Source organism: Nycticebus coucang, chromosome 4 (genome assembly GCF_027406575.1).
Source record: "Nycticebus coucang isolate mNycCou1 chromosome 4, mNycCou1.pri, whole genome shotgun sequence".
Taxonomy (NCBI): Eukaryota; Metazoa; Chordata; class Mammalia; order Primates; family Lorisidae; genus Nycticebus; species Nycticebus coucang.
Genome location: NC_069783.1, coordinates 94136025 through 94157832, shown reverse-complemented (window position 1 = coordinate 94157832; position 21808 = coordinate 94136025). Strand labels below are relative to the sequence as shown.

The 21808-nt window shown below is 38.5% G+C and overlaps 1 protein-coding gene across 3 annotated transcripts in view; it reads left to right on the top strand.

Moving 5' to 3' along the window:
• AFF3 (ALF transcription elongation factor 3) overlaps positions 1-21808 on the top strand; it is a 565722-nt gene that overhangs the window by 352111 nt on the left and 191803 nt on the right. For all 3 annotated transcript variants that reach the window (XM_053588375.1, XM_053588376.1, XM_053588374.1), the window contains exon 8: positions 8887-8967. In XM_053588375.1, coding sequence (XP_053444350.1) covers positions 8887-8967 — 81 coding nt within the window. The remainder of the gene's footprint in view (positions 1-8886; positions 8968-21808) is intronic.

The following is a 21808-nucleotide window of genomic DNA, read 5'->3' as shown; positions in this document are numbered from 1 at the left end:
ATGGAGGACAGAGAAATTAGACAGCTAATGCAAAATGCAGTATTCTATCATTTAACTATTTGCTTATTCATTTTAGGAGAAAAATGAGCGTACCATCGTAAAGAGTCCTGGAATTTTTAGCCTATCCAGGGAATAGGAAGTTGCCCTGAAATACATTCCTTGGGTAACTAGACATTTGTGTAGGAAGAGGAGACAGGTGAGGCTGTGTTAAGACAAATATATAGATTCTTAATCTTATCACTTGGAGTATCTAAAAAGCTAAGGAGCTGGACATGGTGGCACACACCTGTAATCTCAGCTGCTTGTGAACTGAGGCAAGACGGAGCCCTTGAAGCCCAGGAGTTCAAGGCCAGCTTGGGCAACATAGCCTCTATCTCTGTTTAAAAAAAAAAAAAAAAGGCCGAGGAGCTTAAGCTCAAAACGTAGGGTCTTTCAGGCCTAGGGGAACAGTGTGTAACCTTATTCCTGAGTGGTAAGAAAATCAAAAAGTAAGGAAGACAGATCAAAAAAGGGCAGGGAAGGTAGCTTGCTAGACATCAGAGTGAGTGACTTTAAACATTATATTTCTCTTCCTGTCTTACATGTGGTCCAGGAAATGATTAAAGGATAGACAGCTGGGGTTACAGAGAGGCAAAGCAGTGATGAAGGGGTGGTTCGAGCAGGGAGGCCAGGAGCGTGGGTGGGGATGGGGATGGTGGCTACATTGGCAGGGAAATCAACATCCTTGCAATGAAATCACAGCTTTCTCTGCAAAGAAAATAAGGTGAGGCAGCTAAGTGAAATTTGAGCAGGAATGATAAATTTTACCGTTGCTTACATTTTAAATCAATACCAGAGATAAGGTACAAATGAATTACTTTTTATCGAATCTTCTTATCCCACTGGCTGCAATTATTTTGTCAGAGATCTGTTCCTGTGAGAAAATTTAAGGACATTTTCTCCAATATAAAGTACAAATCATACTTTGGAATCACAATAATCTCTTTAACTTTCTGTTAGTATATGGTTTATATTAATAATTACTAGCTTAATTACAGACTACGTTTGCATGATACTTATTCTGTTGTAAAAAACTCTACCCCATATATTCTCTCATCTCAGATTCCCAGCAACTGAAGCTCCTCATAGAGAAATTATATTTCTCACTTTAGAGACAATTCAAAAACTCAGCTTAATATTCATCAGGGCTGTCTTTTGTTGAATGCTTAAATGTGAAAAGAACTATGCTATTTTCTTTCTATATGTTATCTCATTTAGTCTGCATAGCTAACCCATGAGATACTGAACACTTCTGTTTCCTCTGGTTCTGAGATACCACAAGCTGATATCTGATTGATTATAAAGTCCACAGCTTAGCATCACAGCAATTTACAGAGCCTGTGACTTACCTAAATTCAATGAGTGACGGAAAAGGAAGTAGAGATAGTCTGTTTGCCCTTAATTTTCTTATATAATCCTTGGGGGGAATAATAACATAATAGAAAATCAATCATATTAAGCCATTGCACATTATAAGTAACATTTTTGTATGTATTTTACATCTTTTCTATATGTCACGTTACAAATTTATCAAAATACTACATACAAATCATTCTTACGTTTTTTGAAAATTTGTATAGACCTGAATGTTTTAAGCATCTGTATTTTCTTTACATTCCTTTGTGTACAAGTAGGAGGATTCATTAGATAGAAAAATCACATGGAAATGCTTAGCTATAATTAAAGCGACATTAGCAAACGAGTTTGCAAATGTGGGTGTTCATTTCAATTCAGTAGGTTTACATTGAACACCAACTATGTAAGATAATCAGTCTACACAGAGATAAGTAGATAATATCCCTCTCAGAAGAAATGTATAGTCCTCCCTTAGATGATTACGTTCAATAAATACAAATGCTCTTGAAAGGGATTATTAGGATTCCTATTTGGGGATTATGTTTAGTAAAACTGAATGCTCTTAAAAGAGATTATTAGAATTCCTAAGTATTTTTATTCTACATCGGGGGAAGAGCCTCAGAAGAGGGAGAAATGGTTGGATTTAGTTTGAAGAGGATACTCGTAAAACTACAACACAAAACTGAATGTCTGAGTTGTTATCAGAGAGAGAAAAAGTGTTTTGGAGGAGCATGAACGTGAAACACTTATTATATTGGAAAAGAAGGAGAATCAGGAAAGGGCTTAAAACATAAATGATGTTTGAGTCATCTCCCTCCCTTAATGGAGGGAGAGTGATCCAGAAACGTGGGGCGGCGGGGGGGTGGGGGGGTGGGCATTCACAAACCAGCATGTACATCGAAGACGGGACTAATTTTCTTTGCAGGTTGTGTATTGTAGAGCAATAAAAAGGCTTGAGGCTGGACACGTAGACTTTATTATAGAAGGTCTTGAAGTGCTAGAGTGAGGTCTTTGAGGGCAAATGCAGTAGAGTGGAAATCAAATCCTAGACTGGGATTAAGGAGATATACGGCCAGACTTTAGCTTGGCACGTATGAACCCAGTGCCCTTGGTCAGATCAGTTAATCTTCTTGAGCTTCAACTTTCTCACCTCTGCTATGACAATAGGAGGTATATTAAAGGTTGAGCATAAGTGGGAAAACTTGGGTGAGGGTATTCTGAAGACTGGAAAGCAGCACAGGAGGCATCATCATCTTCATTTCTATGTATGTGATGATGATATATGAAGATTTTTGGAGCAGTGAAGTTTTTCAGGCAGCTCTGCACTCTAGGAAAAGTTCAGTTGGCAGCAGTGCAGAGGATGCCCTGACAACAGAAGAAAGAGAACCTCAGGAAGCTGTTCAAGTAACCAATTAAGATAATGAAGGGTGATTAGCATGGTGGTTTAGGCAAAGGAAAGGAAGGAAGGCTAGGGACGTTGCCGAGATACTCTTCAGTTCAGCATTTATTCAGAAATGAAGTGAGCATCCACTGTGTTCCGGGCTCCACTGCATTTGCCCTCAAAGACCTCACCCTGGCACTCAAGACCTAGAATAAGATCTCAGTTTCCAACCTCATGCGTTTTTATTGCTGTACAAATACGCTACCTACAAGAAAAACTAGTCTCTCCATTTAGATGCCACCAGACAAATTATGTAGTATTGGTCCTTCAAGTTTGTCACAGGCTAGAAACGGGACACAGATGTATAAACAAGGTATCCACAGCACAGGGGAGAAGTGTCCTCACAGAGATGTGTACATGGGAAATGTGGCACAGTGGAATGCAAAACCAACAACAGCTTGAGTAGTCCAAATAAGGCTTCATGGAAATGGAAAAAATGGGAGCAAGTGTTGCCGGATGAGTGAAGACCCCAGCAAACGACAGCAAAGCATCGTGTGTCAGGGTTCTCAGCTTGGGATAGCAGTGAGGCAGGAGTTAGGTGTGGCTAGAACACAGAAGATTGTGGGTTCACCTAGAGCAGCCCAGGTTCTGATAAGTTCCAGCTGTGGGGTGAACTTTAGCAGATCATTGAACCTGTTAGAGACTTGGTTTCCTCACCTACAAAATGAGTAAATAATAAATATAACCTTTTAGGGTTGTTATCAAATATATTAATAAACCATGTGGAACATTTATAACTATGCATGATCATATTTTAGATGCTTGCTAAATGTGAGTTTCTGTTATTACTAGGGAGAAAGGAGTGAAAGAGGCAGAATCTAACTAATAACGCCATGTATTCTGACTTGAAGACAATAGGTGTCGAAGCCATTAACCAGGATATGAAATACAAGAAGAGGAGAAGTTTGTAGGAAGTGGAAGTTAAATTTTAAACATGTTGCATTTGAACTGACTAAGGAACTCCTAGATTGAGAGGTTTAGGAGACATCTAGAGTGGGCAGTTAAGAGCAAGATACACCTCTGTGCATCACCCTAGCACGCAAGACCTGTGATAAGATATAAGTTTCCAACCTCCTAACAGAGTCACTCAGAGAAAAGAAAGGTAGTGAGAAGAAAGCCAAACAGAAAGCACTCAAGGAACAGTGATAAAAAAAGAAGGTTCAGGGGGAAAAAAAAGAGAGGAAGAAAGTTTAGAGAATAGAGGTGAGCCAGGGGAGTTTGGGGAAGAAATGAGCCTTCAAGAAAATCCAGTGATCTTGACAATCAAAAGGACTTTTGTAAGAGCTGGTTCTGTTGAAAAATGGATGATAAGGTTTTGGTGTTGCAGGAAGACAAGGCCCAATGGAGAGAAAGAGCACCCAAACACCACGTTTATAAGAGGAAGGGCTTTATTCACCAGCCTGGAGCTTACAGCATAGAAGAATTCCAAATGGCCACGTTCCCCGACTGCCTTGGTCTTTCCCTTTTTATTGACAGTCAAAAAGTTCCACCCCACAGGTACCCTTCTCATTGGCCAGTTTGAATCAAGCAGGAGATGCTATTCCCACCCCTACAGAACTACAGGATTTCACAGAACTTGGAAATTTCCAAGTTTCAGGAAGTTAAGTTTACAAATTCCCAAGAGCTGAGTCACTATGGAAAGGACCCTGCATGTGTATCCTTGTGGTCTCCTTGAGAAGACCTGTTCTCCTAGACCTCACCCTTCTTGGCTATCCTCTCTCCTTGGTACCGTGAAGGTGTATTGTGGGTCTCATTATTCTTGAACTATACACAAACAAACGCATGGGGAAGAACTGGAGGGTACAGGTGGAAGCCGGTCTCTTCTAGTCAGACCAGAGTGGGGTCAGGTATGAACCCACAGATTTGGGGAGCATTTAAACTAAAGAGCCTTCGTTTTGTAGATGACTTAGGAGTCCAGGTCACCTGTTGTAAGAGAATGAGAACCAAAGCAAGACTCAAGGAGACTTACAAAATGTGGGAATAGTGTCTGAGGAACTTAGAAGAAGGAACAGACTAGGAGTGAACTCAAGGATTGCCAAAGCCACGTGGAGGGCCCACATTCAGGGAGGTCAGCGTTCTGCATCTGTCTCACCACTGTCATGCACAGCTATCTTTTCCTAAGTAGCCCAAGCATAACATAGAGAAGCCAGAATGAGGGCTTGATCCAAACTTCTTTGAAAAGTAGGCTATGGGTAAAAAATGAAACAAAAATAATTTAAAAAATTAAAGATCTTGGGATTTGTCTGGACCTAACAGCAATCCTGACCTTTTGGGGAGGGTCTAAGGCAGTGGTTCTCAACCTTCCTAATGCCTCCTAATGCTGCGACCCTTTAATACAGTTCCTCATGTTGTTGTGACCCTCCAACCATAAAATTATTTTCGTTGCTACTTCATAACTGAAATTTTGCTGCTGGTATGAATCATAATGTAAATATCTGATATGCAGGATGTATTTTCATTGTTAGAAAGGGGTCGCAACCCACAGGTTGAGAACTGTTGGTCTAAGATAAGTCAAGTTAAGGTGTCTGTTGGGAGGTGAGTGTTGGGTGTTGGAGTTCAAGAGCAATTTAATGTGCCAGTTTTAAGCTGAGGAGAAACAGGGCTTGGAGACCCCATGGAATGAGGTGGCACAATGTAGACTGAGAAGAGCCAAGATGCTAATTCTTCAAGATGCTAACCCAAAGGTTAGAGTTAAGAGTGGGGTTGTGAAGCCAAATTTTTAAAGTAGAGCAGAGACGGACGCAGAAAAAGAACAGGCCAAAGGGTAAAGTGAAGTGCGTGGGCATCCACAAGATTGCTCTACTACCCTTAAAAGCCAGAGAGTCCTGTAGAGGCTAAGAGGGCAGGAGGCGGAGCCATTAGCTGATTTGAAGTGGTGGGGTGGACAGAGAAAGCTGCAGTTCTCCTTTAATAATGTAAGGAAAGGCTCAGCACCTGCGGCTCAAGCTGCTAAGGTGCCAGCCACATACACCTGAGCTGGCAGGTTCCAATCCAGTCCGGGCCCGCCAAACAACAATGACGGCTGCAACCAAAAAATAACTGGGCGTTGTGGTGGGCGCCTGTAGTCCCAGCTACTTGGAGGCAGAGGCAGGAGACTCACTTAAGCCCAGGAGTTGGAGGTTGCTGTGAGCTGTGAGGCCACGGCACTCCACCCAGGGCAACACCTTGAGGCTCTGTCTCAAAAAAAAAAAAAAAAAAGGTAATAATGTAAGGAAAGGAGCTGAGAGTCCAAAACCATACATCCCAGGCTTCAGAGGAGAAGGTTATTTGCAGGAGAGCAGCAAGCTGAGAGAATGTGGCATCTGTCTTCATGGCCATGGTTTATATGGCTGGGTGGATGATGGACAGGTGGATGGATGGATGGACGGATGAGTTGGAACAGTGGTTCTCAACCTTCCTAACACCACAATGTATTTTCATTGTTACAAAGGGGTCGCGACCCGCAGGTTGAGAACCACTGAGTTGGAAGGAAGGGAGGGAGGGACTGGAATGCATAACTGGGATTTGAGAATAAAGATTGATAATGGACACAGAACCGATACCCTGGCTTTCAAATTCAGCAGGTACTGGACTGAGCACCCTGTGTATATAGGGCACAGTCACAGTGCCTGCCACGGTGCGCCTTCAGTAAGTGTTCGTGCAGGGAATGATTGGGTACTCAGGGATAAACCCTTAAAGATCAGGAGGGCACAGTTTTTACCCTTAATGATTGCAGCTTAGTGATGTCCTAAATCTTGTGTGCTATTTTACTCTTGGACAAACTATACAGTTTACTATATAGTAATACTATACAGTAATTAAACAGATTTTAACCTGAGACTATCAGTCACAAGATGCTATTGGCCTAGGAAGTGCTCTTATGTGAAAGTATTGTTATTTATATTTTTAGGGACTTTTAGTTTATTCATGAGTGGCTGTGGGACATGCAGAAATAATAGTTCATCTTTGGGAGGATTTTGGCAGCAGACAGACATAAAATGCACATATATAAGGCATTCTGGTACACAGATGGAATCTGTATGCAAAGTTAACATGGACATATGGCGATTGTATGTGCAAGTCTGATGTTTAATCATGAATAATTAGTTTGTATTTAGCAAAGAATCATACAGTCTGTAAGCCAAAGAGCGATTGCTGTAGGATGCTGTTGAGGGGCTGATTAGTAGAGACATATCAGACAGTCAACAGAAGAGGGAAGAACAACGGGTTCCATGGTTTGTAATTGATAACTAACTCCTCTACAAAAGATTTAAGACCGCTTGCAGCAAAAACACACATACCCTCTACAGTAATTTAAGTGAAAGAAAAAAATCAGACACCTTACAGAGGAGAGATGGCTGTATGGGAGAGCCAAGTAGTAGAAAGGATGGGGTTAGGAAAAAGAAAATAACCCACTGTGTCTTCAGAGCTTTTTTACAAAGGACCTGGGTAGCAACAGGCCCATGGATTCAAAAGACAAAGGCAGAGACCACCCTGGGTACAAACCTGACAATCCTGATTAGCAACCTCCTCAAAAGGGTCACCAAGGTGCGGACAGATTTGTGGGGAAAAAGTGGTATAAAGAGACAGGAAAGTAAAGGCTTGCTGGAGCCCCCTTTGCTTTCTCCAGGGGAACCTTGGTAATGGCAAAATGAGAAGGGACGTGCTGGACCCACCCACCGCCCGAGGCACGTGTCCTGGTGGAAGAGAGGTGCTGTGGGCTCAGGAAGTCCTCACCCTCCCTCTGCTCCCTGTGGTGCTGCAGAGGAGAGTGACCCACAAGGAAGGCACAAAATTATTCTCAAGAAACCTTTCCTTCCAAAAACCGAAAAGAATTCCTTTTTAACACCCATCCACCTACTAAAGGGGAAGCGAGGAAATGTCCTTACCTCAAGACAGAGAATTCCTCATTTTTCTGAAAATGGATCACCTCCAGCGTCAATGCTTGCTTAGGTTTGGAAAGTGCAGGCAAACCAAGAAACGGGGTTTGGAACCGATTTGTAAACTCCAAGTTGGCTTCTTGGTAATCAGGTATCAGTTTAATTCCATAATCACTTATTGATTACAGTTGTTTTCCAGGACATGCAACTGAAGAATATTGGAAGTGAATAAAACAACCTCTCCCTCCCACTCACAGTTCAATGAAAGTTGTCAAAAAGCATTGTCAGGTTGGGCGGGGCGCAGTGGCTCACGCCTGTAATCCTAGCACTCTGGGAGACTGAGGCTGGTGAATTGCCTGAGCTCAGGAGATTGAGACCAGCCTAAGCAAGAGCAAGACCCTATCTCTACTAAAAAATAGAAAAACTAGCCGGGTGTTGTGATGGGCACCCGTAGTCCAGCAACTTGGGAGGCTGAGGCAGGAGGATCTCTTGAGCCCAGTAGTTTGAGGTTTCTGTGAGCTGTGACACTACAGCACTCTACCCAGGGCAACAGAGGGAGATCTGTCTAAAAAAAAAAAAAGCATATGACAGATTATTGCAAAGTAACCTCACAGCATATTCCTAATACTGTGTTATAAAAGTGACACCATTTTCTCTATATTTTATACATGTGATTTGATTTCTAACTTATCCACGAATATGACACTTTTATGAAGACCAACGTGATCCCTAGAGCTTATTGGGAACTCATGGTTTATCTCTAATGGTATGAACAACTCTTCTAATAAAGATCCATGAAGTTTAAAAGTACTTTGTACATTCCTTCAGAGATAGCCTGTGAATTTTGTGGGATCAAGCCCCCCTGCCACCTTTAGACTGCCTTTTCCATAGAACTAGTGAGTTGTCCCTGTACTCAGGGGCTTAAATGAAGTGAAAATGGGATAGCCTTGCAGACCTTCCTAAGGTATAAAGGGAGCATGGGGATAGCCATGCGGTCAAGAATTGGTAAAATTAGGAAAAGAAATCATAAGAATGGGTTTGATATCCTTTTTAAAAAAATTCTTCCTCCCCCCACCCATCCATTCCTTATCCTTCCATGCCTTGAGGCATGCTTGTGTAAGTGCTGTACACACTTCTGACTTTGAATGTTCCCTGTGTCACAATATTGTTTATTTTCGTCCCCTCCTTTAGGAGATGACCTGGCTTCCACCACTTTCTGCTATTCAAGCACCTGCAAAAGTGGAACCAAGCAAATTCCCATTTCCAAATAAGGTGAGATTTTCACATCACTTTCCAGGAATCTGCTTTATTCATATAGACCTTAGCAGTGGACATTGAGTTTAATCTTGATAGGCTTTTCCTCTGTAAATATTCCTGCCAGAGGCATATGAAGCTGATCTTTAACAGTTTGTAAACACATATGTATTTACTCATCAAAGGGGGGAAATCAAGCTCACAGTCTCACCTGCACTTCCATACTCTGTGCAAAATGCGATGGTTATTATAATTGTCAGCTTATCTAGAAGCATTGGTAACATTGAAATGCGTCTTACAATCATTTCATACATTCAGTGTAATTGTATGTCCTGTATTTTTAAATTAATGATATATCTTAAAAATCAATGTCTTAGAATAGAAGACTTGGTATTTAATTTCCCTGAGTATCTTGTTAAAGCTTAAAATATTTTCTAGGACTTTAAAAAAAGCTTTCTATATTTTCTAAGAAAAAGCGCACAAAAAAGTCAGCCACGAAATACGCTTAAATCACTGCATACATTAGTCTTATAGGCGTACTTTGATTTTTTTTTTTTTAACCATACCACTGACATCTAACTATGTACTTGTTCTAAAAGATGAAATTATACAAATGGCAAGAGAGGAAAATGCAAGTCTCTGGCACCCCCGGCCAGATTCAATTTCCCCACCCAGAGTTTAGTGTGCACCATTTCAGTCATTTATCCTGTGCCGCATATGTGCATGTGCAGTTTTTTTAAACTCTTAAATCATGTAGTTAGTACTACCAGCATTTTTTCCAAGTTAATTTTTTTCCAGATACCCACAATATATACCTATCATTGCTAAATACAAATATCACTACTTTCTAAAGTGAATTATTGAAATAATTGTCCATTACTATTATCATAAGGGTACATTTTTTTCTAAAAGTTGATTTTCCTTTCCATTAATAATACGTATTTGGAGATCTTTCCAAGTGAACATACAGAGATTTGCTTCATTCTTCTAAAATGTGTAGTACAGATTTGCAGTAATTTATTTAATCAAGCTCCTTTCATGGATATTGAGATCGTTTATGGCTTGGTATTATCAAAATTACTGTTACAGCAATACTAAGGGAGTACAAGTAAACATTGGTTATATGAATAGCTTTTGTAATGCTTGAGCCAGGGCTCTAAGAGTGCCCACCACCTGAGTAGTGTTCACTGTGCTGTGAGGGAGGTCGTTGGCACATCGCCTACATGATCCCCAGTGGCTTTTGCTTCCCCCTGTGCCCATATGTGCCCTTGATTAGTTGCAGTTTATTAAGAGAGTCCATGTGGTATTTGTTTTTCTATTCTTAAGATACTTTATTTAGGACCATGATCTCCAGTTCCATCCAAGTTGCTGCATAAGGCATGAATTCATCCTTTTTGTGCCTGAGTAGTACTCCATGGTATACATATACCACATTTGGTTAACCTACTCATGAATTAATGGGCATTTGGGTTGACTTCACACCTTTGCAATTGTGAATTATGCTGCTATAAGCATTCAGGTGCAGGTGTCTTTTTTGATAAAATGACTCCTTTTCCTTAGATACCCAGTAGTAAGACTGCTGGATAGAATTGTAGGTCTATATTTAGTTCTTTCAGGAATTTCCATGTTGTTTTCCAAGGAGGCTGCACTAAGTTACATTCCCACCAAGAGCATCCCTTTCTTTGTGCGTCCATGCCAACATCTAATGTTTTGGGACTTTTCAATGAAAGGCGTTCTAACAGGGGTAAGGTAATAGCTCATTGTGGTTTTAATTTGCATTTCCCTGATGATTAGCGATATTGAGCATTTCTCACATGTTGGCCATTTGTCCACCTTCCTTTAAAAAGCTTCTGTTCATGTCTTTTGCCCATTATTTTTTTTTCTTGCTGACTTGAGTTCTTTGTATATTCTGGATATTACCCCTTTATCAGATATACAGTTTGCCAATATTTTCCTCTGTTGATGATTTCCTTAGCCATGCAAAACCTGTTAAATTTAATCAAGTCTTATTTATTTCTGTCATCCCTGTAATTGCCTTTGGCGTCTTAGTCATAAATTATTTGCCTAGGCCAATATCTAGAAGAGTTTTTCCTACATTTTATTCTAGAATTCTTATTATTTCATGCCTTATATTTAAGTCTTTTATCTGTCTTGAATTATTTTTTGTGAGTGGGGACAGTTAGGGGTCCTGTTCCATTCTTCTGCATGTGGCTCTCCAATGTTCCCAGCACCATTTATTGAATAGAGTTTCTTATCCCCAGTCTATGTTGTTGACTGTATGTAGATGGTTTTATATCTGTGTTCTGGGTTCTGTTCCATGATCTATGTCTTTATTTTTGAGCCAATACCATCCTGTTTTGGTTACTATAGCCTTGTTAGTATAGTTTGAATTCTGGTAATATGACTCTAGATTTGTTCTTTTTGCTTAAAATAATTTGAATATTCAGGCTCTTTTCTGGTTCCAAATTTGAAGTGTAGAATTTTTTTTTTTTTTAATCTGTGAAATCTGACGTTGGTATTTTGGTAGAAATTGCACTGAATGTGTAAATCCCTTGGGTAGTATGGACATTTCAACAATATTGATTCTACCAATTCCTGAGCATGCTATGTTTTTCCATTCATTTGTGTCATCTGTAATTTCTTTCCTCAGCATTTTATAGTTTTTCTTGTAGAGATATTTTACTTCCTTGTTTAAATAGATTTCTAGGTATTTTAATTTGTATACATTTATTTTGTAAATTGAGACTTTGCTGAATTTATTTATTAATTTCAGGAGCCTCTTCATGGAGTCTTTGGAGTTTTCTAGCTACAAGATGATGTCATCAGCAGGAAACGTTTTACCTCCTCTTTCCCAATTTGAATGCCCTTTCTTTCTTTTTCTTCTCTGATTGCTCTGGCTAAGACTTCCAGTGCTAAGTTGAATGGAAGTGGTGACAGTGGGTACCTCGTCTTGTTCTAGTTCTTAGGGGGAATGCTTTCAGATTTTCCCCATTCACTATGATGTTGGCTATGAGTTTGTCGTATAAGCCTTTTATAATTTTGAGGTAGGCTCCTTCTGTGCCTAGTTTGTGGAGGATTTTTGTCATGAAAGGGTGCTGGATTTCATCAAATACTTTTTCAGCATGTCTTTGTTTTGCTTTTTTTTTAATGCGGTGAGTCACATTTTTTGATTTACATAGGTTGAATCATCTTTGCATCCCTGGATAGAAGCCCACTGGGTCATGGTGGATCATTTTTTTGATATGATATTTTATATGGTTTGCTAGTATTTTATTGAGGATTTTTACATCTGTATTCACAAGGAATGTTGGTTTGTATTTTTCTGTTTTTGTTGTGTTTTTTTCCTGGCTTTGGTATTCAAGGTGATACTGGCTTCATAGAATGAGTTGGGAGGATTCCCTCCTTCTCAATGTTACAAAACAATTTCTGCAATATGGGTACCAGTTTTACACTGTAAACTTGGTAGAATTCGGCTATGAATCCATCTGGTCTGGGGCTTCTTTTGGTTGGAAGATTTTTTTATTACTGTTTTGATCTTACTGCTCATTACTGATATGTTCAAGAGTTCTGTTTCTTCCTGATTGAGAAGAAGGTTGTGTGGTTCCAGGAATTTATCCATTTTCTCAACCTTGTCTAGTTTATGTGTGTAGAGATGTGCATAGTGTTCATGGATGATATTTTGTGTTTCTTTGCTATGGGTCGTGATATCCTTTTATTTCTTTTTTTTTTTTTTAACTTTTTTCTCTTTATTTAGTGTGCTGTACTGTTTTAAAGAATAGTAAAACTATATATATGTCACTCTGAACTGTATTTTTGGATAAACTTTTCCAATACATCTTGAACTGTTCAACTATAAATTATCATGTTGTGTGAAAAATGGACTTTCTGGTGAAGTTGTAGGAATTAGAAAGAATAGATATAATCGGTGGGACCACATCTATGGTGCATCTTACAAGGGTACATTTGAAATTTACTAAATGTAGAATATAAATGCCTTAATACAATAACTAAGAAAATGCCAGGAAGGCTATGCTAACCAGTTTGATGAAAATGTATCCTTTTATTTCTGATTAAGTTTGTGTCCTTTATCTTCTTGTCCTGATTAATCTAGCAAGAGGTCTATTAATTTTGTTTATCTTTTCAAAGAACCAACTTTTTGTTTTGTTTATCCTTTGTATCTTTGCTGCTGTTTTCCATTCTGTTCTGACTTTAATTATTTCTTTTTCTTTCTGCTGGCTTTGCATTTGGTTTGCTTTTCCTTTCCTAGTTACTTGAGGTGTGTCATTAGGTTGTTATCTATCTTTTTGATGTACGCGTTTAAAGCTATGAATTTCCCCCTCTAGGACTGCTTTTGCTGAATCCCATAGATTTTAATAGCTTGTGTCCCCTTTGTCATTCAGTTTGAGAAAATTTTTTATTTCCACCTTAATTTCATTATTGACTCAATCATTGTTCAGCAGAAGATTGTTTAATTTCCATGACTTTGTGTGGATTTGAGTCTTTCTCTTGGAATTCTAGATTTATTCCCCTGTGCTCTGAGAAATTACGTGGAATGATTTCAATTTTTTTTTTTTTAATTTGTTGAGACAAGTTTTGTGGCCTAAGATCTGATCAGTCTTGGTGAATGTTGTATGTGCTGATGAGAATGTTATGTTCAGTAGTTTTGAGGTAGAATGTTCTATAAATGTCAGTTTCAGAACATTATCTAGAGTCCCATTTAAGTCCAGTCTTTCTTTATTTTCATCTTTTGTGATCTGTTCAGCTCTGTCAGTGGGGTGTAGAAATCCCTGGCGATTATGACGCTGCTTTTAACGAACGCTTTTTGTGAATTTCTCTTTGTATGCCTGATATTCAGTGTCTCTAGTGAGGATACCTAGAACAGGAATCACGACTCTGGGTGTCAGAAACCACAATTACTCTTGGCTGTATTTCAAAAGTATTTTTTGTATATCTTTGCCAATGATTAATGTTATATGGCTTTTTTTTTTTTTTTTTTTTTTTGTAGAGACAGAGTCTCACTTTATGGCCCTGGGTAGAGTGCCATCGCCTCACACAGCTCACAGCAACCTCCAACTCCTGGGCTTAAGCGATTCTCTTGCCTCAGCCTCCCGAGTAACTGGGACTACAGGCGCCTACCACAACGCCCGGCTATTTTTTTTTTTTTGGTTGCAGTTTGGCCAGGGCCGGGCTTGAACCCGCCACCCTCGGAACATGGGGCCGGCGCCCCACCGAATGAGCCACAGGCGCAGCCCTGTTATATGGCTTTTTATTATTGTATCTATATGATGGGTGAAAAGTTGAAACCTTGTTGTTTTCATTCACATTTTCCCAGTTACTTCTGAGCTTGAGCATTGACTATTTTTTCTCTGTAAATTGCCCATTCATCGCCTATTGCTACTTTTTACAACATGACTTTGTAGAAACTCCTAGTATCTTATTCATTTGCCTGTTACATGCAATGCAGCTATTTTCTTGTAATCTTTTTATGTGCTTTTTATTCTAACAAAATGTTTAATTTTTGTGTCAGAGAAAAAAAGATCTTCCTTACACTAGCATTCTAACAATGTTCTCTATTTTATTCCAGTTCTCTTACAGGTTTTTATTAGGATTTATAAAAGAAATCATGGGTGGTATGGCTTAGGATTCTAGTTTTATTTTTTTCAATGATTAGTACATTGTTATAACACTATCAATGTATTAGTAGTGCATTTTACCCCCACTGGGTTGAATACTCTATTTCAGCAGTTGAGTTTCTTGTAACTACATGGATTTGTTTCCAGGCTCTGTTCTGTTTTCTGATAGGTTTATCTAATTCTTTCCCAGGAACTTATTGTATACATCAAAGGTCAATAGAGTTTTTCAGCAAAGTAGATAGTAAATAATTTTGGGGGGGTTTAGACAATACCTAAATGAATGAATGTGGCATCTCATTGGTGGAATAAAAACCAGAACCCATCTGAATTCCCAGGCTTCTAACTCTTTCAATACAGAGGAATTTAGTTAAATAGTTTATTCAGAATATATTTCCAGTGGCATCCTGCCACCCTTAGAATGAAGCGCAAGATGCTTAAAGTCTTTGTACATAATCTGGCCAAATATACATATCCATGATGAAAGTTTTGATATAGCTGGGCACATACCACAGCATATTTTGTTGTTACTTTTCCAAAAGGATTGTACAAAGTTCTGTTTTATTTCACATAGATACTTAAGTATAAATAATGATTTAACTCCTGTGATGAAACTGAGACTTTAAACTGTGAATGCAGAAATGTCATGTCTTTGGCCTTGTAGTGGTATAATTGACAAATAAAAATTGTGTACATTTAAGGTAAATAACTTGATGTTCCCAAGTTTACATATTTTGTGAAATAATCAGCGCATCAAGCTAATTAACACATCTGTCACCTCATATATTTGCCAATTTCCTTTTTGTAATGAAAACACTACCCTCTTAGCAAATTTCAAGTATACAATACAGTATTATAAACTGTAGTCACGTTACTCGTATTTATCAAGTAGATGTGTTATGTATATGTATCTATAGATACACGTATATATAGCTTAGACATTATGCTAATACAAATGAAGCCAGATAGAAAAAGACAAATACCTTAGGATGTCACTTACATGTAGCATAGAAAATAGTCAAACTCATTAAAGAAGATAGTAGAATGATGGTTGCCAGGTAGTAAAGGTGGGGGTAAGGTCAGAATTGGCCAAAGGGTGCAGCACTTCAGTTATGTAAGATGAATAGAGTTCTGGAGGTTTAATTACACAAACATGACTAGAGTTAATTTTTAAGGCAGAAAGTTAGAAGTACCTTATTTTTCACTCAGGAAGATCTATTATTTATCATATAGAGCACAGAATTTCAAATTCAAATGAAACTAAAATAATGTGTCTTATTTAGGACTACTGTGGATTTACATGGGGGTATTACACCTCCAGATCTTGCTTTTGCCTTGCCTAGGAAAGAAAGAATAAGTGGTTTTCTTTCAAGGAGTAGACACATTGCATGATTTTAATAATGCTTTTATTTATAAGAAGCTCACTATAACAACTGTTAATTATAATCTATCTCATACAGAAGAAACAAGACTGCATTCATTTCCTAGTTCTGCTATAATAAATTACTACAAACTTAATTACTTAAGACAACAAGCATTTATCTTACACTTCTGGAGGCCAGAAGTCTGAAATCAGTTTCACGGAGCTAAAATCCAGGTGTCAGTGGGGCTTGGTTCCTAATGAGGGCTCTAAGGGAGAATTCTTGTTTTCTTGCTATTCTCAGCTTCTAGAGGCAGCCTCTGTTCCTAGCTCAAGGCTCACATCACTCTGACCTCTGCTTCCCTTCTCAGATCTCCTTCTCTGATGTTCCTGCCTCCTCTTCCTTTTAAGGACCCCTGCAATTATATTGGGCCTCAAGTGATGATCTCTCACCCACAAATCATTCATTTAATCACATTTGCACAGTTACTTTTTCCATGTGAGGTAACATAGTCACAGGTTCCAGGAATTAGGGTGCAGATATCTTTAGGAGTGACATCCTTCTCCCTACAACAAAGACTGTTATTAATTTTCACATGGAGTGCACGTCTTTTAACTTGTTTCTCAACAAATGAGTGTTCGGACAGCAGGGCATTATATTTCATTAACTGGACTATTAATGTTTGAGATTATCCCTATAGTTAGTGAGTAGGTGCTGTAATTGTTTTTGGAATTTGATGGACAAAATCTCCAAAATAAGGAATAAACAATGAAATTAAGCCTTATTAAGTTTAAGGAGACAATTTGACCTCACAAGGAAAGTTGACTTAACTGTGTATTCTGAAGTACCAGCACCACTAAGTTAATTAGCTAAATACTTCTGAGAATTTCCTCATTTTGTCTGAGTATGGAAGGACATAATACATAATAAAGTCAATTGATAATGAAGTTACCTAATTTTTTTCTATTCTTTGAGGACTTAATTTGTAGTCACAGCTCCCTAGACAAAACACACCACCAGGCATTTTTTGCCTCATTCTTCAAAACTCAAAAGTAATTGAATTGGGTAAAGAAAAGAATGCATGACTCCTTTAAATTGGCTACCATTATCAGGTATTTCAACCAAGAGAGAAGAAATGAATTTGCTTGGCTTTTTCCCTTTCCCTTCTGCAGCAGTCTCACACATTTTGAAATGCAAATAAAGAACTCAAAATTGTAGAGCATTCTCCATCCTCAAGGAGGTACATGTCCAAACCTAATGGCATTTCACGTGGTCATGGAAGCCGAATCTGGTGGGCTCAGACCTGGTCTGAAACTATTCTTGGTGATTGATTTTTAAAGCATTATGCAGAAAAATCCTAGCCTCATTACAGAACTGAGAATTCTATTGCTTTTCCCTTTACACACTGGAATGAAAATGAAAGCCAGTAGTAAGTGTGAAGAAAAGTGCTTTGAAGATGCAAAGTGTATTATATGTTTCCTTCTTGGGGTTGCTAGCATGCTTTGAACTCTATTGCAGAATGTTTCTGCTAAAACTCCATGGTGAGCATTCCCTAAAAATAAATATTTAAATTAATTATAAAGATATTCTAAGAAAGGGATTGGTGAGGGTATAGGAAGACCCAGCCAGGGCAGGTGGTAATTTTTCCTACAGTAATTAGCTGTACATGGGGGTCTGAAAATATGAGATTTATGTCAATTTCTTGCCTTTTGTAGTTCCATTGATGGACTGATAGGTAAGCAAAGAGAGGTATGAATGGAACCTTTCTCAAATGATTTCCAAAAAGCCATTTTTCAATAGTACCCCCACAGTGTAAATGCTGTTCTCTATCAAAAACATGACTGAAGAATTACTGCATTTCATGGATTTAAGGAGCATTTTTTTTTGACAGTTTTTAACGTAACTATCTTGTACTTGCTTCAGCAGCACATATATTCAGATAACTAAGATCTGAATTTGTTTTACGGTTGATGGAATCTTACAATTAATTGGCAGCCATTGGTAGTACGTGGGGTAATGCATGCCCGCGTGGCATGTTACATTTAAAGAAATAGGGTCTCTGTTATAGTGTTTCATTGAAGGGCTTTCTCATATACCAGTGTGCCTGGTTATTTCTGTCTTCAACAAAATTATTTATATGAACTTTTCTTCTTAGCTAAACACCACATTTAAAGGAGTCTGTGTAGCAAAGAATAGTTTAGTACTGTAGCAAAATAGTGTTGGGAATTCAGGACGTACAGATAGAGAAGAATAAATTCTCAGGCACAGACATTCTTCCACGTAGCCAGGAATGGTTCTTCCTTCTGTGCACTTGACCATTAGAATGACACATACTTGCTGAATGACCCTGGCAAACCAAAAGCATCAGATGAACCTTGGAAATGTCCTCATAAGAGGTTATAGGAAACTTCTTTTTTTTACTTTCCTGATTTTCTCTGTTTTCTTTCATCAACAAGTATTCTAGAGCCTTCCTTGGGTCAAGACAAGAAGCATTCTTTTCATGACATTTATTAGTAAATTATAGACTTTAAATATGTGAAGCTTATGTAATTTATACTTCAATAAAGCTTTCTTTAAAAAAAAAAAGCCAACATTGAAACGATGATTATCATAATAGAGTTATGACATAGGACAGTGAAAACATAAAGAAGCGACTACTACCTATTATAAGTTGTCCTGAGATTCAGGAAGATTTCCAAGAGCAGGTAACCTTTGAGCTGACTTACTCCAAGCTTTGAAGGAAGAGTGAAGTTTACCAGGCAGAAAATAGACAGCGACAGGACATGTGTTCCAGGGAGAGGAAAGCAGGGCAGCGTACACAGACTGAAGCACTCATGGGGAACAGGGCATCACTTTCAGCCCTGGGTTATAATAACTTGTACACACATCAATTAAGGTAACTGCACCCCCTCTTAGCAGACTGGCCACACACTGGCCAGATGCCAGTAAGAACGATAAGGGGACATTGTACTCCAGAGTGGCCCAGAACATTGGGGTTCAAGTCAGTACTTCGGAGCTCACATTTGTTGGTGAGTGTACCACCAAGAAGATGCCAGCTAGAAACATATTAGGGACAAAGTCTTTGAGTTTATTCTTATTTCCCCCTCAGCAGACTGCTACAGAGACTTTGAGGGGGCAGGGGTACCAAATACTTTTAATCCTTTTCTGTCTCTCTTCATGCCCTACACCAAATAGTAAGTGTCATTAATTACAGAGATGTTTTAGGTAAAATTTGAAGTCACTGTCTATGGAATGTGTAGCCTTGTGGTATGTAATCATAATTCAGGCCACCTCGGAGTTCATCTTCGGTTGGCTGCTCATGGGTCTGTGGTCAACAGTCATCACCTAAGTTTTAGGATGCATCAAGAAAGAAAAACTTATATTTCCCATTAGTGTCAGCAAACAGACAAAAGTACTATGTTCCTTTTATTTTTAAAAGAAGGAGCTTAATGCCATAAACTACTTTGGCTGCCATTTCTGTGCATTCTGTGGTGAGTAAATGTTCCCCTCCCTGGCAGAGGGTGCCTCTGAAGGGCCAAGTGCTACAGACAGCAGAGAGGCATTAACCAAATTGGACTCAGAGTCTTTGTCACATGTCAGAGCTAAAGCTAATTCATGCTCAGATATAAACACTAAATTAATTAGAAGGGAAGGAAACACACCAATTTACTTGGAGTATATATTTTTTTTTTATTAAATCATAGCTGTGTACATTAATGCAATCATGGGCACCATGCACTGGTTTTATATACAATTTAAAATATTTTCATCAAACTGGTTAACATTACTTGGGGTATTTAACTGTTGATGTCACATCATCTATCCAAGATAGGCCAAAATTATTTTTGCAGATTATATTTGAGCCCATCATTCAGAACTAATATTGGTTCTTCATAAAGCCATTTCCAGAAACAATCTCAAGGTGAGAACTGAGCTTGTTCTTTTTCTTCAGATGAATAGCTTATTATTACCTACAGTGAAAGAGGTTTATTAGGCATCTGTATATGACTCAGTCTGTTTAATAGAGTGAGAATCCTATCTCTTCCCATCCAACCTTCAACCACCAGACTGGCTTATTTCATACTATTCCAGTCAAATTCCTTTTTTTTTTTTTTTTTTTGAATTTTTTATTTTTATTTTTTTTAAGATTCTTAATTATTTTTATTGTTAAATCATAGCTGTGTACATTAGTGCAATCAAGGGGTACAATGTGCGGGTTTCATACACAATCTGAAATATTCTCATCAAACATGAAATTCCTTTTTAAAGCAGATATTATTACTTGGATTTGAATATGCCACAAGTCACATCAAATAATAACTATATTCATGGAGAAAAATTCTGATAAAATGGCAAGCCGTATACATATTAGAAGTTAATTCCATTTCACTGGATTTTTCTTACATGTGCCAGAATTATAAAAGAGTTTTGATGGCTTTTATTTGCTGCTACTTAACTTTTTTTATACTCCTATCATCTCTATTAATTCATTCTTTAATCATTCTCCCTTACATTTTATTTTAAATGAGAATTTTGTAAGGAAACCAAATTTTTATTGTGAATCCTCAAGTCAAAATTTCACATTTTATTTGAATGCAAATCTATTTATTCCTAAGTATTAAGTAAACTTAAAATACCATGTAACACTGGCTTTTTGCAATTATAGACAAGTGGATATCAGGAATAAACTTTTTTTTTTTTTGTAGAGACAGAGTCTCACTTTATGGCCCTCAGTAGAGTGCCGTGGCCTCACACAGCTCACAGCAACCTCCAACTCCTGGGCTGAAGCGATTCTCTTGCCTCAGCCTCCTGAGTAGCTGGGACTACAGGCGCCCGCCACAACGCCTGGCTATTTTTTGGTTGCAGTTTGGCTGGGGCTGGTTTGAACCTGCCACCCTCAGTATATGGGGCCGGCGCCCTACCGACTGAGCCACAGGTGCCACCCAGGAATAAACTTTTTATATACCAACAAGAGCTTGACAGGAGTTGTTCAACAGAGTGTTTCCAGTGGGATCAACAAAGTGTTTCTGATGGGATGTTGCCAGCCTCATCTTGAGGAAGTGGGTAGAAGTGAAGGTACCTTCAAGATGTGAGTTGTAGGCTTGGCACCTATAGCACAGTGGTTATGGTGCCAGCCACACACATTGAGGATGATGGGTTCAAACCTGGCCCTGGCCAGCTAAAACAACAATGACAACTGCAACAAAAAATAGCCGAGCATTGCGGCGGGCGCCTGTGATCCCAGCTACTTGGGAGGCTAAGGCTTAAGCTAATCACTTAAACCCAAGAGTTGGAGGTTGCCGTGAGCTGTGACATTACAGCACTCTAATGAGGGCAACAAAGTGAGACTCTGTCTCAAAAAATGGAGTGAGTTGTAGTAAAAGTCAATAAGAAAACAGATCAGTGAATGAAATATGAGAACTATAACCATAAACCTCATATACGAAAATAAAGGTTTAAATCTTTATGACCTTGGATTTGGCAGTAGATTTTTAGATATGACACCAAAAGCATGAACAACAAAAGAAAAATTAGATAAATGAAATTTTATCAAAATTTAAAACTTACGCATCAAAAAACATTATCAATAAAATCAAAAGGCAATGAACAGAATGGGAGAATGTATTTGCAGATCACACTGCATATCTAATAAGGGTCTAGTATCGAGACTAGCAAACAACTCAATTTGAAAAGTGGCAAAGGACTTGAATATAGATTTCTCCAAAGATGTACAAATGGCTAACAAACACATGAAAAAACGTTCAACATCTTTAGTTGACAGAGAAATAAAGATCAAAACTGCAATGAGATATCGCTTCATTCCCACAAAGATAGCTACAGTTTTCTTAATGAAAAATAACAAGGTTG